Source organism: Eriocheir sinensis, chromosome 21 (genome assembly GCF_024679095.1).
Source record: "Eriocheir sinensis breed Jianghai 21 chromosome 21, ASM2467909v1, whole genome shotgun sequence".
Classification (NCBI taxonomy): domain Eukaryota; kingdom Metazoa; phylum Arthropoda; class Malacostraca; order Decapoda; family Varunidae; genus Eriocheir; species Eriocheir sinensis.
Genome location: NC_066529.1, coordinates 791,108 through 807,500, shown reverse-complemented (window position 1 = coordinate 807,500; position 16,393 = coordinate 791,108). Strand labels below are relative to the sequence as shown.

At 44.6% G+C, this 16,393-nt stretch overlaps 1 protein-coding gene and 1 long non-coding RNA gene across 3 annotated transcripts in view; one reads left to right on the top strand and one right to left on the bottom strand.

Moving 5' to 3' along the window:
• The window catches only part of LOC127001483 (uncharacterized), a 95,386-nt gene that overhangs the window by 54,947 nt on the left and 24,046 nt on the right, over positions 1 to 16,393 (bottom strand). The window lies entirely within an intron of this gene.
• LOC127001480 (glutamate receptor ionotropic, NMDA 2B-like) overlaps positions 1 to 16,393 on the top strand; it is a 204,719-nt gene that overhangs the window by 179,227 nt on the left and 9,099 nt on the right. For both annotated transcript variants that reach the window (XR_007755303.1, XM_050866034.1), the window contains exons 16-18: positions 4,469 to 4,650; positions 7,805 to 8,040; positions 14,434 to 14,627. Coding sequence is in view for 1 of the 2 variants with exons in the window: in XM_050866034.1 (XP_050721991.1) it covers positions 4,469 to 4,650; positions 7,805 to 8,040; positions 14,434 to 14,627 (612 nt within the window). In the remaining variant the exon portion in view is untranslated. The remainder of the gene's footprint in view (positions 1 to 4,468; positions 4,651 to 7,804; positions 8,041 to 14,433; positions 14,628 to 16,393) is intronic.

Here is a 16,393-nt window from a genome sequence, read left to right as displayed (position 1 = left end):
AAGGGTCAGAAGGTAAACAGAATGAAGTGAGAAGAGGCGTTATTTGTTAAGGGGGAGGAGGGACAGGGAGAGACGGGGTGGGAGGGAAGGAGGGAGGAAGAAAGAGAGGGGAGATAAGAGAGAGGGGGAGAAGAGAGAGAGAGAGAGAGAGAGAGAGAGAGAGAGAGAGAGAGAGAGAGAGAGAGAGAGAGAGAGAGAGAGAGAGAGAGAGAGAGAGAGAGAGAGAGAGAAGGAAAGAAATAAAGAAAGAAACAATGAAACAAAAACAGACAGAGACTGACAGACAGAAACACAGACAACAAACAAACACACTTACAATCAGACACAGACAGACACAGACAAACAGAAAGAAAGACACACAAACAAACATATCAACAAACACAGACAAAGCGATGAAAATACATACACAAAACCCAATACACACACACACACACACTCACACACACACGGATAACCAAACATACATATACACACAACCAGGCAGATACAAGAAGACCCATCCAGCGAGAGAGTCCACGCCACGAGGCAGATGAGAGGAAGAAACTGAGGCTCACAAAACGACTGAAAACGAGGATAAACAACTTGGTATAAAAATGCGGTGCCTCGGAGCTAGGACCGAGCGGCAGGCCATTAGTCAAAGTGTGCATCTGGGTCCAGGCTGCAGGCGGAGAGACGCGGAATTGAGTCCATTGTGCATTTAAGGAGCGTGAAGAAGTTTTACCGAAATTGCTTGCCGGGAATCCATCGGCGGGGAAGCGAGACTAAACGATAGGGCCACCATAGCGTTATTAATCCTACGTTTCAAGCTGATTGTCTTCCGTTTTCCTCGCTATAACGAAAAACGGAAAGTAGAGTAGTTTAGCTTCGTCTTCCATCTACGTTTTCCAAGAATTTGCAAGTCTCTATCGGCAGGGTAGCGAGACTAAACGATAGGGCCACCATTGCGTTATTAATCCTACGTTTCAAGCTGATTGTCTTCCGTTTTCCTCGCTATAACGAAAAACGGAAAGTAGAGTAGTTTAACTTCGTCTTCCATCTGCGTTATCCAAGAATTTGCAAGTCTCTATCGGCGAGGAAGTGAGGCTAAACGATAGGGCCATCATAGCGTTATTAATCCTACGTTTCAAGCTGATTGTCTTCCGTTTTCCTCGCTATAACGAAAAACGGAAAGTAGAGTAGTTTAGCTTCGTCTTCCATCTACGTTATCCAAGAATTTGCAAGTCTCAATCGGCGAGGAAGCGAAACTAAAAGACAGGGCCAGCATTGCGTTATTAATCCTACGTTTCAAGTTGATTCTCTTCCGTTCTCCTCGGTGTAGCGTAAAACGGAATGCAGCGTAGTTTAGCTTCGTCTTTCATCTACGCTATCCAACAATCTGCAAGTCTCTAGGTGCTCTGGTTCCCTTGCAACGAAGCCATAAACAAGAACTACGATGGCCTCAAAATGTCACCAGCAGCATAGGGTTAAGCATCGTTCTCCGGGGAAAGCCGTTCAAGCGAGGCACAAAGTAATAAAATGCATGAGATCAAATTTTCAAGTCCATCAAAAACGGACCTCCCAGGATACGTACCCATGGCCTTAGGTGCCAGTAAAAGGGGAGAAAAAAGGGAACACAAGGATGAAAACGTTCCGTACTATTCTGGTTTGTAGAGAAAGGGCATGAATAGATTTTTTTTTCCTTACCAGAGTGATTTTCTTTATTGTACAACTTCCCAATGGACATCTTTCAAAACTGCTTCTATGTAGAGGGAGCCACTGAACTTATCGCTTTTTTTGTCTGTTACTTAAGACTCGAGGATTTATGCGTGTACAGTTTTCCATCTATATAGAGCCAAATTTTAGAGTCCCCCATTATTTATTAGTTAAGACTGAAGGACCAATATGTGTACAGTTTTCCTTCATATACAGAGCCAAATTTCAGAGTCCCCCATTGTTTACTAGTTAAGACTGAAGGACCAATATGTGTACAGTTTTCCTTCATATACAGAGACAAATTTTAAAGTCCCCCATTGTTAAACTAGTTACTGTATTAAATAAGAAGAAAACGGCATTCGGGTATTATTACGGCATCGTGGGAATGAAGCGAAACCTTTATGTGAGGAAATCCTTGAACTATCATCCTCATCATCAAATTCATCATTATCATCATCTCATATTGACACGCTAAAGGTCATGATTCTCCATTTTACTCTCTCTCTCTCTCTCTCTCTCTCTCTCTCTCTCTCTCAGCTTTATTGTCTTGGTAAATAATTCGAAAGCGGCTGCCGAGCGAACGTGGGAAAGGTCGAGAGAGTAATAAAGTGGAGGAAGGGAAGCGAAATGAGGAGAGAAATAAAATAACAAAGGAGGAAAGAATAACATAAGTGTGGGTAAGAGGAGGAGGAGGAGGAGGAGGAGGAGGAGGAGGAGGAGAAGGTCTCGTCAAGAATATCAAGTTACATTTCATATATATTCATTTTAAGCGCAAATCTCTTTCATCACGGTCTACATGCAACAAGACACACTGAGCTGACTATTTTGATGTACATTCATTCTAGTATCTCGATTTAATACTGAGTTGTTTTCGTTTGTCTTGATGTGAGTGCTGATGGGAGCGGTGCGAGCAAATGGGTAAACTTAATCCTCTCAAAAGTGTTCCTCGCCAGCTGAGTGACACATGTGATTGCCTCCGACGTGTTTGTTTGCCCTTGTGTGCACATATTTTCCCGGCCCTGAGTGAACCGCCGCGCCGCGCTGATCCTCGCTGATCCGCGGCATGCGAAGCACGGAGTGGCACGAGGCAACGTTGGCCGTGACTTACGAGTGAAACGTTTTCCCTCGAATGGTCTTGTTATTTATTCTTATTTATGTGCCTTGACAAACATTGATAAAGCTAGAGCTGCTGCTGCTACTACTACTACTACTACTACTACTACTATCACTACTACTACTACTACTACTACTACTACCACTACCATCATTAGTATATAGGTAAAACTTAATAATACAATACAAACACCTCTACAATACCTACAACATCAATCAAATACCTTTCCATATTAATCCTCAATTTTCTGGGTTCCCTTAAACTACTAATCGTTCCTTCTAAGTGAAAAGAAAATAAAGTAAAGAAATATAAGTTAGATTGAGGTCAGTTCCCGCACCACTAACCACGTAAAGCCCCACCATTTAAGTATTTGTACACCTGAATGAAAACGAAGAATCTATAAATATATGCAAATCGAGAAGGTGTCACGGCCCATTTCCGACACGGTGAGCCAGAAAGTTGTCACCGCGCGGCGCGACAATACGACCCTTCACACACGCGGCGAGGTGACTCACGCGCTTCCGGTGTGTGTACTGAGGGCTCTGGTGTGCGTTGGGGTTTATCCGGCTCTCAAGGTGACGACTTGGGCAACCATTACTACCACCAGCACCACCACCAATACCACCACCACCACCTCCTCCCTGCCCAACGTAGCCAGTATCGTCACCAGCACTACCAACATCAGAACCAGCGCACCATAATGTTACACTATGACCACCACCACCATCACCACCACAGCCACCGTCACCATTACCCATAGGACATCCACGACGTCTATCACCAATACAACATCACTATCACCACTGCCACAACCATCACCACCACTCCATTCATCACAACCACTACCATAACCTCACCACCAACAACAACAACCACCACCTCCATTGTCCTCACTACCACCAGAACTACCATCACCACCCCCAGAATAATATAACAGATTAATAATAATAATAATAATAACAATAATAATAATAATAATAATAGATGAGCGTGTTTCGTTACAGCGACACACTACACTCTTTTGACGTCAGCGCTGCAAGGAAGACTATTAATAGAGTTCACTTTCATCACATTTTCTGGCCAGGTAATCCTCAGCTGGGACAGGTGTGTTTGGTTCCATTCTCATTATTCCCGTCACTTCAAGCTCTCTCTTTCCCGCTCCCTCTCTCTATATATATGTTCGTCCGCTGTCCTCTCACACATTTTTTTTTTCTCTCTCTCTCCTTCCCACTCACTCACTTACCCTCACTCTCACTCTCCTCTTCCTCTTCCTCTCCCTCTCCCTCTCTCTCTCTCTGACACAAGTATATACGATAATCTTCCTCCTCGCCTGCATCATCATGGTCTTGGGGTTTCGACTTCAACAGGATATCGCCTTTGACACGAGTACAAAAGTTTATCATCTTCTTCCTCGCCGTGTCTCGCCGCATGCAGGAAGCTGGTGATACATACGTTAATCTTCCTCCCGCAGTGTATAACCTCATGCTCACTGTGTTTTGCCCTTGCAGAAAGCTGATACATATGTTAATCTTCCTTCAACCAGTGTCTCGCTCTATGCAAGAAGCTGGTACATACGTTAATCTCCCTAATTCCGCGTCTCGTCCCCATACAGGAAGCTGGTGCATAGGTTAATCTCCCTCCCCCGTGTCTCCCCCCTCGCAGGAAGCTGGACGCCTTCCTGTACGACGCTACGGTGATGGAGTACCTGGTGGGGCAGGACGACGAGTGCCGCCTCCTCACCGTGGGCTCCTGGTACGCCCTCACCGGCTACGGCGTCGCCTTCGCCAGGAAGTCCAAGTACCTCGAGATGTTCAACGAGCAGATCATGAAGTACAGAGAAAACGGTGAGCTTCAGGCAGCGTTTTTTCACTCTTCTTTTGTCTTTTTTACCCGGTTCGAGTATTCTATTCTATACCAGTTTCCTTTTGCACTTGTCTTAGCCATTTTCAGTTACAACAATAATGGTTAACAGCAAAAAAGGCCGATTTACGAGTCAAACTAAATATGACTTACACAAATTTTACAATATTTCAAAAAAGCGGTGAACTAGAGAAGATCAAAGTCTCGGTTTATGGATACGAGCATTTCAAGGTTCGGATCGCTTCCTGCAGCTCGTCTTGGCCTGAGAACGTCCTCCAAGGACAACAGACGCTCACAGCCGCTTTGACGGAATGTTGCTGAGCCAGAGGGCCACTGTTGCCAGATACAGAAACGCCCCGCCCGGCCTTGTTCCATGTGTTGCTGAATCAGTCTGTCAGAAACTAGAATTTGCTTAATGCGCGGCTCAAGGGATGCCTGTTTTGCTTGTACGATTGTCTTGTGATTTAAATTATTCCTGAAAAAAATTTAATCGGGAGTACGAATTTTTCTGGAGCGCGGACAATACCTAATAAATGAATAATGGCTTAGTAAGATTCTGTGGAGATGCAATACCAGTGCTGGAAGAGTAAGTGGCAGGATCAGCCAACACACACACACACACACACCAACGCCCTTCTCTCCCCCCCCCTCCCCCCCTCCCTCCGTAGGTTCATGGGCAACGTGTGGGCCATATTTGCTATCATTCTCTTGACCATCTACACAGCCAACCTCGCGGCCTTCATGATCACCCCCGAAAACACCCACCCACCCACACGCACACACACACACACACACACACACACTTACCCTCCCCCCCTCCCTCCACACACTCGAAGGTTTCACCGGAGAAGTTAGTTGAAATGCCGCACCGAAGACGGAAAGTTGGCCTCGGCGGAGACATCTGGGAGGTATTTCTAACGAAGCTTAACGAGAGGCTGCGGGGAGTAATTGAGGATTTCAGCCCAAATTGGAAAAAGGAGGAACTGCAGCTTTAAGGTTCCTTCCCTCTTGATTATTTTCTCCCATTCCTGCGAGGTCCCTTTTAATGATGAAAATTGCGGCGGAACACAAAACTTTATTCTTTTGTTTTGTTTGTTTTCACGGCACAGGACGCAGCTCAAGGGCAACAAAAAGAAAGTATAGAAGAAAAAAATCCGCTAATCTCTACCAATCGCTGGGTATTTCTGGGTACTAGTTATTATTTACGAGCCAGGATATTTTTTTACAGCAAAAGGCACAGCACAAGGTAAAAAAAAAGAAAAAAGGAAACTAATGAAAAGAAGCCCGCTACTCACTGCTCCCATAAAGAAAGAGTTCAGAGGAGTGGCCGAAAGAGAGGTCAATTTCGGGAGGAGAGGTGGAGCCCTGATACTGATAATTCGTACACCCGACTAAATTTTATCGGCAATAACTTTAAATTCAGAGGACAATCGTAAGAACAAAACAAGCATCCCTTGAGCCGTGGATCTTAATCTTAGCGTGAAATTCCACCCGGATATTTAAATGACGTTGATTTCCTTAAATAAAATGAGTGATAAAAAGTTGGCTCGGTCCTGATGAAACGCCAATCATCTTGTTTTTTCCTGATAAGCTGATTTTTCCTTTGATGCGATTTTTGTCTTAATCTTTTTTATTTTATTTTTCCGTTCTTTTCCGTGTTCGCTCAATAAGGCGCGCGGGATGATGGCTTTCTTGGTTACGGAATTACCAATCACGATTTTCACTAGTTTTTCTCTCATCATTTTTCTGCTTCTCTCTCTTCCCTTAAGCAACATTTCCTCGTCTTGTTTTTTTAGTCACCAGCGCGAACTACATTTACACACACTTTATTTTTCCTTCTCAGTCGTACGGCTCAGTCTTTTCTGCTTCTCTTCCCATAAGTAACGTTTCCTCATCTTGTTTGTGTTTTTTTTTAATTCATTAGCGCGAACTGCATTTACTTTACACTGTTTATTTTTCCTTCTCAGTCTTACGGTCCAATCTTTTTCTGCTTCTCTTCCCATAAGTAACATTTTCTCATCTTATTTATTAGTCACTAGAGCGAACTGCATTTACATTTCACTGTTTATTATTCCTTCTCAGTCTTATGGTCCAGTCTTTAGCTATTTTCCATGTATTACCTTCACCCAGTTCAATTTTCCCTCTCAGTCTTACGGGCAGTCTTTAACTATTTGCTATTCCCATGCATTTGTTTCATTTAGATCTTGGTAATTTTGGATCCTCTGTCATGTTTTGCCTCCACGTTTGGTCACTACATACAAACACATACTCTTTTCGTACTCTCGTTTCCACTTCCGTGTACTCTACGTACGATTTTGACCGATATCTCTCTTTGTTTGCATCCTTCCATGAGGGTTATCAGCTTGTTATCTTGTGTTTTTTCGCTCACTTTCATCCGCACTTCCTCCGCTTCGGTGTCTCCTGCGTTCGGCCCTTTTCCCGCCTTCTCGTCCGCTCCCTTTCATCCCATACGAGAAAATATACAATTACGGTGCGCGGGTCCCTGTTCCTTTGTCTTCCGGAGTGCCACGTGCCATTTCTTTTTCTAATGAGGCTTTTGTTCCCCTACCTCTACCTTCCCTTTTTGCCTTTCCATATCACGCCACTCCCTCCCCCTCCCTCCCCGCCTCGGTCCCTTTCCTATGCCTGTTCCTCTTTCATTTGATATTCGCTTCCTCCTTTTTTCTTTCTCAATATCTGATACTCTATTTTTTTCGTCTTTCTCCTCCTTTCTTTCTTTTCCGTTTATCTGATCCTTCTCTCTCTCTCTCTCTCTCTCTCTCTCTCTCTCTCTCTCTCTCTCTCTCTCTCTCTCTCTCTCTCTCTCTCTCTCTCTCTCTCTCTCTCTCTCTCTCTCTCTCTCTCTCTCTCTCTCTCTCTCTCTCTTCTTTCCCTTCTCCTCCTCTTCCTCTTTCTTCCATTACCAAACTTCTCTCGTTCTTAGTCTCTTCCCTCCTTCTGCTCCACCTTCTCTTCCTCCCTATCCCTGTCTCTCCTCTTCCGTAATTCTCTCTCTTCCCTTCCTCTCTCTCTAGAAGGAAAAATGGCTTCTCCCCTCTCCTCCTTCTCCTAATATCTTTCCCTACCATTTCCTTCCTTTTATCTCCTAATTAAATCACGCCGCCTTCGTCTCTGCAGGTGACCTCGAGAGGATAGCAAGGTTCTGGTTCACGGGGGCATGTCGGCCGAACAAACAACACAAGTCCTCGAGCAAACCCTTGGCGCTGGAGCAGTTCATGTCGACCTTCCTCCTGCTGGGCTGTGGCATCCTCCTGGCGCTGCTGCTGCTGGGCTTCGAACACATCTACTTCAAGTATTTCCGGCAGTACGTGGCCAAGTCGGAGAAGGGCAGCTGTTGCTCTCTCTTAAGTATGGTGAGTGGGGATGACGGCTCTCTCTTGAAGTCTCTGTTTGGCTGTCTGTCTGGCTGGGTGGGTGGCTGAATGGCTGTTTGTTTGTCCGTCCGTCTGCCTGGCTGTCTGGGTGGCTGTCTCTCTATCTCTCTGTGTGCGATGGTTGCGGCGTGACCTTCCTCCATACGTCTTGTTCTTGGTCTTAGTACAGGACAAAGCGGGAGAAAAAGCGACGAAAATGAGGCAAAATGGGGCCGAGAGGAAGGGAAGCTAAAGATTGAAGGGACTTGAGGGAGCGAGGGATTAGATTTAATTTGCTACCCTCGCTGCCCATCCCTTTCTCGCCTTCATTCATTTTTTCTCTCCCTCCCTTCCTTCCTTCGTTCCTTCGTTCCTTTCTTTCTTACTTCCTTCCTTCCTTCCTCGCTACCCATCCCTTCCTCTCCTTCATTCATTTTTCTCTCCCTCCCTTCCTTCCTTCGTTCCTTTCTTCCTTACTTCCTTCCTCGCTACCCATTCCTTCCTCTCCTTCATTCCTCCCTCCTTTCCTTCATTTCTTCCTTCCTCGCTACCCATCCCTTCCTTGCCTTTCATTCCTTCCTCCCTTCCTTCCTCCATCTTCTCTCATTTTTGGTCCAGCATTGTTCTTTCTTCACGTTTCTTCCTCTCCCTTCATTCCTTCTTCCTTTCCTTCTTTTCCTTACATTCCTCTTCTACGGTCCGCCATTGTTTCTCATTCCCGTTTCATCCCTTCCACTCTTACTCCCCCGACTCACCTCAAAACCCACCCACCTTCCTCATTTTCCTCCTCCTCCTTCTCCTTCCCTCGTCGATATTCCCTCAGCGCTCCCCTTTCCATCCCTTTCCTATTTTCCTCTCCATCATTTTTGCTCACACGTAATCTGGCCTCCTTCCCATCCTCCCGCCCGCCCGCCTCTTATCTCTCTCTACGGTGGGCTGAAGTTAGCTGCCGCGCCTTTATTCAAAATCATTATGGTCCCCTTATGGTCTTTTTCTCTCGAGTTTGCTTATCACATCAGTCCCCTTGTTTGCTCTCTCTCTCTCTCTCTCTCTCTCTCTCTCGTTCTTGCTCTCTCTTTCTCTCTTTCTTTTTCATTCTTTCCCTTTTCTGTCTTTCGTCATTATCTGCTTCTTTTTAATCTTTTCTTTTTTCTTTCTTTCAAATTCTCATTCAATACTTATCTCTTTTGTTCCATTCTCTCTCTCTCTCTCTCTCTCTGACCTTTACTTTTCTCTCTTCTTTCCTTCCCTTCCTATTCCTCTCCTTCTTTTCTTCTCACTCTTCCTCCACCTTCTACAATCCTCTTCCTCTTTCCTTCCTTCCCTCTCCTATCCTCTCCTTCCTTTCCTTCCACTCTCCTCTCCCTCTTTCCTTCCCTTCCACTTATCCTCTTCCTCTCCCTCCTTCCCTCCTTCCTTCCTCCTCCCCCTCTTCTGGAGTGCACCCACTCCGTTGGGATTTCACTCAATCACCCCCGCCAAAGTTAATAAAAGGGTCACCATCTCCACCTTTCCTCCCTTTCTTGCTTCTCTCTATATATTTGTCTATCTATCTATATATCTACCTTATCCATCACTCCGTCTATCTGTCTATCACTACCTATGATGTCACAGTCGGTTCATAGCAGATATCTCGTGATTATTTGAAGTATATGGGAAAATTTTCATCCATGGGGCAAATCGTTTTAAGCCCGGGGTCAAAATGTTTATGGACTGGGCAAAATTTACAAGATTGGAAGATATACTAAAATCCGCCTCAGTCTTTATGTTGTCCCCGTGACGAAACTGTTTGTCCTCGTGTTGGGCGGCGCAGCGGGGCAAAAGTATATAGCGAACCAACACGAGAGGGAGAATTCTGGCGAGGCTTGAGCAAGATTTTTTCCTCTTGCTTTTTCTTCCCCTCCTCAGAAGTAGAGACGTAATGCTGGTGCTCTCTCTCTCTCTCTTTCTCTTTCTTCTCTTTTTCTTTATTTTCCTTTTCTTTCGTTTTCTTTCTTCTCTCTTTCTTCTCTTCTCGTTTCTTTCTCTTCTTTCTTTTTCCTTTTCTTTCCTTTTTTTTCTTTACTTACGTCTTTTCTTTTTACATTTTCTTTTCTCTTTTCATTTTCTTTTTCCTTTTTCTTTTTTTTCATTTCCTTTTGTTGCCTTTTATTGTCTTTTATATTCTTTTATTTTCTATTTTCTTCTCCCTTTCCTTCTCTTCTCTTTTATTTTTATTTTCTCTCTCTCTCTCTCTCTCTCTCTCTCTCTCTCTCTCTCTCTCTCTCTCTCTCTCTCTCTCTCTCTCTCTCTCTCTCTCTCTCCCACTCTCTCTCTCTCCCACTCTCTCTCTCTCCCACACACTCTCCCACTCTCTCTCTCTCTCTCTCCCACTCTCTCTCTCCCCCATTCTCTCTCTGTATTCCATCAGTCCGGGGTTGGCATACTCGGCGCCGCTCGGGTCATCTCGTCGCACAAAGGAGGCTGCGAAATTAGGATCCATTCATCGCAGAGCGGCCACACTGAGCCCTCCCCTGCACGGTGATCGCGGGACGGGAGTAGCTGGGGGGATGACCTCTGCCTGATTACGTCTGCCAAAACCCTAACCCCCAGGACAAGTTGATCAATCGCTTCAGTGTCTTTGAAGCTGGAGGCACTGGCGATGTTTCCATTCAATTATCATCAGAAAACGAAGGATAATGGCATAATATCAGCGAATTCATGTAGAGCAAAGGAGATCTGATCGAGAAAGAAGCTTCGTTGCCTCTGTGTGTCCGTGGAATTCGTAAATTTTGAGCACTGAAGTTGATTGCCACTAATGTCGCTCCGAGAATGACGGATAATGACCAAGGCTGTGGAGTCGGATGTTATAAATTTTGACTCCGACCCCGAATCCGACTCCACCCCCCTCCCCCCTTCCCTCCTCTGCTGTACAGTGGTAGGCAAATCAAACCCCGCCACAACACACACCACACACTACACCACACTAGCTACACAACATCACACGTATCATAAAGGAGTCGGAGTCGGAGATATTTTTACCGAATCCGAATCCGACTGCAACTCCACACACTTGATAATGACAAAACGTTCACAGGCAAAGTCAAATAACAGGAGCTATGATATGTAAAACACTTCCTCCACAAACGAGTCCAGCAGAGCCAGCATTCACAGTGAGGAGTAGACACAGAAACAAAATAGCGGAGCAAGCGAAGTGAGTTGCTGTGGAGTAGGAGAGCAGGCGGTGCAGCATATTCTCACAGTTCTATTATATTGTGTGAGTGGGTGCGTGCAAGCGATCTTGTGAGTCTAGGGTGCACACAGATTCCTCAATAATTAACTGAGGATCATGCAGCCATACAAAGTTTATCATTCGAAGGCTCTTGAGACGGGGACCTCTCGGAAAATGAATCTAAAGATATAATAATAATATAATAAAAAATAATAATAACAATAATAATAATGATAATAATGATATTCCAAAAAATGCGATGGTCAGCATTTAAGTAAAAAAACCCGGCTAACTACTCTTCATGACGCAGGTTCCATTGACGCTGGCACGTGTTTGTTGTATCATTGTACTTTTTATATTGACAGACTGAAAAGCTGTGTAGCAACGGCGAAAATTGTGTTCTACCTCCTAAAATGAGTGAAAAGTCGCTGTATGACTAAAGTGGCAATCTCTCGAGACAAATCTCAATCTCGCGCGGGCTCCGCCCCTTCGTCAGGAAGACCAAGTGTAGATACAAAGCCATTATATTGTTCTTGACAATACATGCATTTCAATACATGTATTTCAATGGCCTTGGGTCTCGAAGCCCGGTACACTAAGAGGTACACCGAAATACGTGAACGTGGTGCAGGGGCTTTTCGAAACACACACACACACACACACACACACACACACACACACACACACACACACACCAGTAGCTCAGTAGTAGAGCTCTGCGATGCCAGACTTCGCGGCCTGGCTGGCGGAGGTTCGAGCCCCGCTCAGGCCCGGGATTTTTCCACAGACAAGGAGCGGCTACTGTCCCCCCTTGGACAAGGGGGACCAAGGGTGTGTGTTGTGTGCAGGACCCGGCAGTACCCAGAGATCGGCTACAATGAGCTTGCTCGGGTCGGGAGGGTACTTGTCGCCGATAACGGGTCCAGCTCGTGATCAGGCCGTGGGGTAAATTACACAACGCTGAAAACATCCTAAGGACAATTTAACTTTTTGTGAATTAAGCTCGCCTAGATTTCCCACGAGGGATTGGCCGCTTCGCAACATTACGGGAGCCGGGAATGGAAATGATCCCGACTCTACAAAGCCGAGAGGCAGGGATAGAATAATGACGTCTGCCCCTCTGTGGAAGCGAGGATATGTAATACGTGTGCTGTGACCTCCTCTTATATAGAGAGCGACGCTGCACCACCCCGCCGCGGCGAACAAAAACATACTAAAGTTTTTTCCTCGTACAGACAACGAAGATATCGGTGCTCCTCCATAGAAAAAGAACCATACTACCATTTCTCTCATGAAGAAAAAAAATGCTACCAACAACCACATAGGAAAAAAAGGAACAAAAGAAGGAAAGGAAAAAACCGTACAAGAGTAGGAAAGAAAAAGAATAAAAAAACAGAGGCAGTAGCGAAGAGGGGAATAACAACAACAACAAAAAAAAGAGAAAGAAAGTAGATTTGTAAAGAAGACGAGGAGGAGAAAAAGAACGGAAGGGAGAGAGAGGGAGAGTGGAGGAAACAGAGAGAATGGAAGGGGTCAAAGACATAAGAAACAAAGGAAAGAAGAGAAAAAAGAGAAAAAGGAGGAGGGAAAGGAAAGCCGAAAAATAGAAAAGTGAAAAAGAGTACAGAGGAGGAGGAGGAGGAGGAACAGGAGGAAAATGGAGGAATGGAGACAAACAGAAGGGAATGGAGAGAGGGGGAGAAGGGGAAAAAAAGTGGAAATAATTATACGAGGAAAAAATTAATTACAAAAGAACATGGAAGGGAAGGAGACACCGAAAGATGAAGACGAAAGATATCATAAAGAAAAAGGAGAGAGAGAGAGAGAGAGAGAGAGAGAGAGAGAGAGAGAGAGAGAGAGAGAGAGAGAGAGAGAGAGAGAGAGAGAGAGAGAGAGAGAGAGAGAGAGAGACGATTAAAAGACAAAAGAAGAAATAAGATTAAACGAAAGAAAAAAACGGAGGAGAAATAAGGAAAATAACAAAGACAGAGGATGAAAAAGAGGATAGGAAAAAAAGAAGAAAGATATTATAAAGAAAAAGGAGAGAGAGAGAGAGAGAGAGAGAGAGAGAGAGAGAGAGAGAGACGATAAAAATACAAAAAAATAGAAATAAGACTAAACCAAAGACAAAACAGGAGGAGAAACAAGGAAAATAACAAAGACAGAGGATGAAAAAGAGGATGAAAAAAGGATAAGAACAACAGGAAATGGAAACTAAAGGAGACAATTAATAAAAAAACAAAAGAATAAGAAATGACACTAAAGAAAAGAGACGAAACCGGAGAGAAGAAAAAAGAAATAACAAAGAAAGAAGGAAAAAATGAATGAAAGAAAAGATAAGAAAAAGAGAAGTGGAAAAACGATGAAAAATAAAAGGAGGAAGGAAAATAACGCAAATTAAAACACGAAACCGGAGAGAATAAATAAATAAATAACAAAGAAAGAGGAAAAAGAGAATGAAAGAAAAGATAAGAAAAATAGAAGGGGAGAAACGATGAAAAATAAGAGGAAGGAAGGAAAGTAACGCGAATTAAAGAAGGAATGAAACGTACGCAAAGTCATAACAGGAGGAGCAAGGAGGAAGTAGAAGAAACAAAGAAAGAAAAAAGGAATGAAAAACAAGGACAAGAAAAATAAGAAGGGGTGACTTTAGGAATTGAGGAGAGTGGACGTAACAGCACCCAGGAGGCGAGGCTTCATTAACCAGGTGACAAAACTACCTGTTATTAGGCTTAACGAATCACTGATGAGCTTCTTATTATCCCCCTGTGTGTGTGTGTGTGTGTGTGTGTGTGTGTGTGTGTGTGTGTGTGTGTGTGTGTGTGTGTGTGTGTGAGAGAGAGAGAGAGAGAGAGAGAGAGAGAGAGAAAGGTGTGTGTGTGTGTGTGTGTGTGTGTGTGTGTGTGTGTGTACACCCATATACCCATATTAATACACCCGAAATTGACCTCTCTTTTGGCCACTCATCTGTACACTCTTTTCTATATAGGGGCAGTGATTAGCGAGAGGAAGTGTTCTTTTTTTTTTTTTTGGCCTTTGATCTGTTTCCTTTACTGTATGAAAAAAATACACGTCCATATACACCCATACACCCATTTTAATACACGCCCATGACCCCAAATTTATACTTCTCCAATGTGCCCTCTTTCACGCCTCTCCCTTCTTCCCTCCCTTCACCACAGAGCATGGGCAAGTCCCTGAGCCTGCGGGGGGCGGTGCAGGAGGCCCAGGACGTGCTCAGGACCCACCGCTGCCAGGACCCGCTGTGCGACACTCACCTGTGGCGCGTCAAGCACGAGCTGGACATGGCGCGGCTGCGAATTCACCACCTGGAGCGGCAGATGGTCACCCACGGCCTCAGACCCCCCGCCAACAAGTAAGTGGAGGAGGAAGGGAGGAGGGAAGGAAGGGAAGATGGGAGGGAGGGAGGGAGGGTGGGAGACATGAAGGAAGGTGGGAAGGAAGGAAGAGAGGGAAGGATGGAGGGAGGGAGGGAGGGAGGGAGGGAAGAAAGGAAGGAAGGAAAGAAGGAAGGACGGAAGGAAGGAAGGAAGGGAGCGAGGAAGAAAGAAAGGAAGGAAGGAACGAAGGAAGGAAGGAAGGGAGGGAGGGAGCGAGGAAGAAAGGAAGGAAGGAAGGAAGGAAGGGAGGAAGAGAGGGAGGGAAGAAGGAAGGAAGGAAGGAAAGAAGAAAGGAAGGAAGGAAGGACGGGAAGGAGGAAGGAAGGGAAGGAAGGGAAGAAGGAAGGAAAGAAGGAAGGAAGAAAGGAAGGAAGGAAGGGGGAAGGAAGGAGGAGTGGGTGATCTCTTTTGTGTTTCATTTAAATTAATATCTTGACACGCCGCTGTTGGTTCATTACGTTTGTTATTTCTTCTAAATGAATCTCTTGACAAGGAGTTCGTAGTTAATTAAGTTTGTTATTTATCAATCACAAAAGTCATAATCCCATTGATAATCCGAAGTTTCATTGTTGTTGTTAATAGTGCAGGACTTTATAATTATTGCTTCACATTTACCTTCCTAAGTCATTGAAAATCCTAACCTAATTAATTTTCTAAACACGGCTCTAGTAGTTTAATACATTTGTTATTAATCAAGTCAAAACTCATAAGCGCATTGAGAATCAGAAGCTTTTAAGAACGCGATAATATTCCACATAGTACAAAATATTCTGAACTCACTCACTAAGTCTTTGAAACTCCCTCACACACACAAAAGAAAAAACTAATAAGCGTATTGAGAATCAGAACCTCTTAAGAATACTAGACTTGATTCCTCTACACTGTCCAAAATATTCTGATCCCACTTCGCCATTAAACTCCCTCTTCCATTCCCCAAGAAAAAAAAAATATATATATATAAACTGTCATTCCCCCATCAATATAACTCATAAACATCCCATGGGCTCAACTTCATCCTCAAACTACCTGGCCGTGTCACATAACTGTCAATATAGAGAAAATTGTCCCCTCAAGAAAAGTGACACGAGAAAAAAAATTGACGATGCCCTTGGGAGCCACGAAAATGTGTATCCTAAACCTGAGGGAGATTGATGAGCGCCTTGGTACAGTGAGGAGAGACCCAGACACGACCCCACCGAGGACGCACGGGGAGGGAAGGGTCGCATGGGAAGAGGGTGGAAAAGGAGGCAGGAGAGGAGAGGCGGGAGTAGAAAATCGGTTATCCGGAGAACATGAATGGACGGGGAGGTCAAAGATGCGATAAAATTGAGGGGGGGACGCTGGGGATTTGAGGAGCAACAAGGAGCGAGCGGCAGTAGACACGAAGGGAAGGAGGGTAGAGTAAGGGAAGGGAAGATGCGAAAAAAAATTGAACAGGACGTTTGGGACTTGAGGAGAAACAGGGAATAGGAACCAGAAGATGCAAGGAGAAAGAGGAAAGAGTTAAGGAACAAAAGATGCGAACAAAATTGAAAATGACGTTTGGGACTTGAGGAGAAACAGGGAATAGAAACCAGAAGAAGCAACAAGGAGAAAGAGGAAAGAGCGAGGGAACAGGAATGCGAAAAAAGTAAGGGAGTTCGCTGGGGATTTGAGGAGAACCAGAGAATAGGAACCAGATGCAACAAAAAGAAAAAAGACAGAGTAAGGGAACAGAGATGCGAAAAGAGTAAGGGAGTTC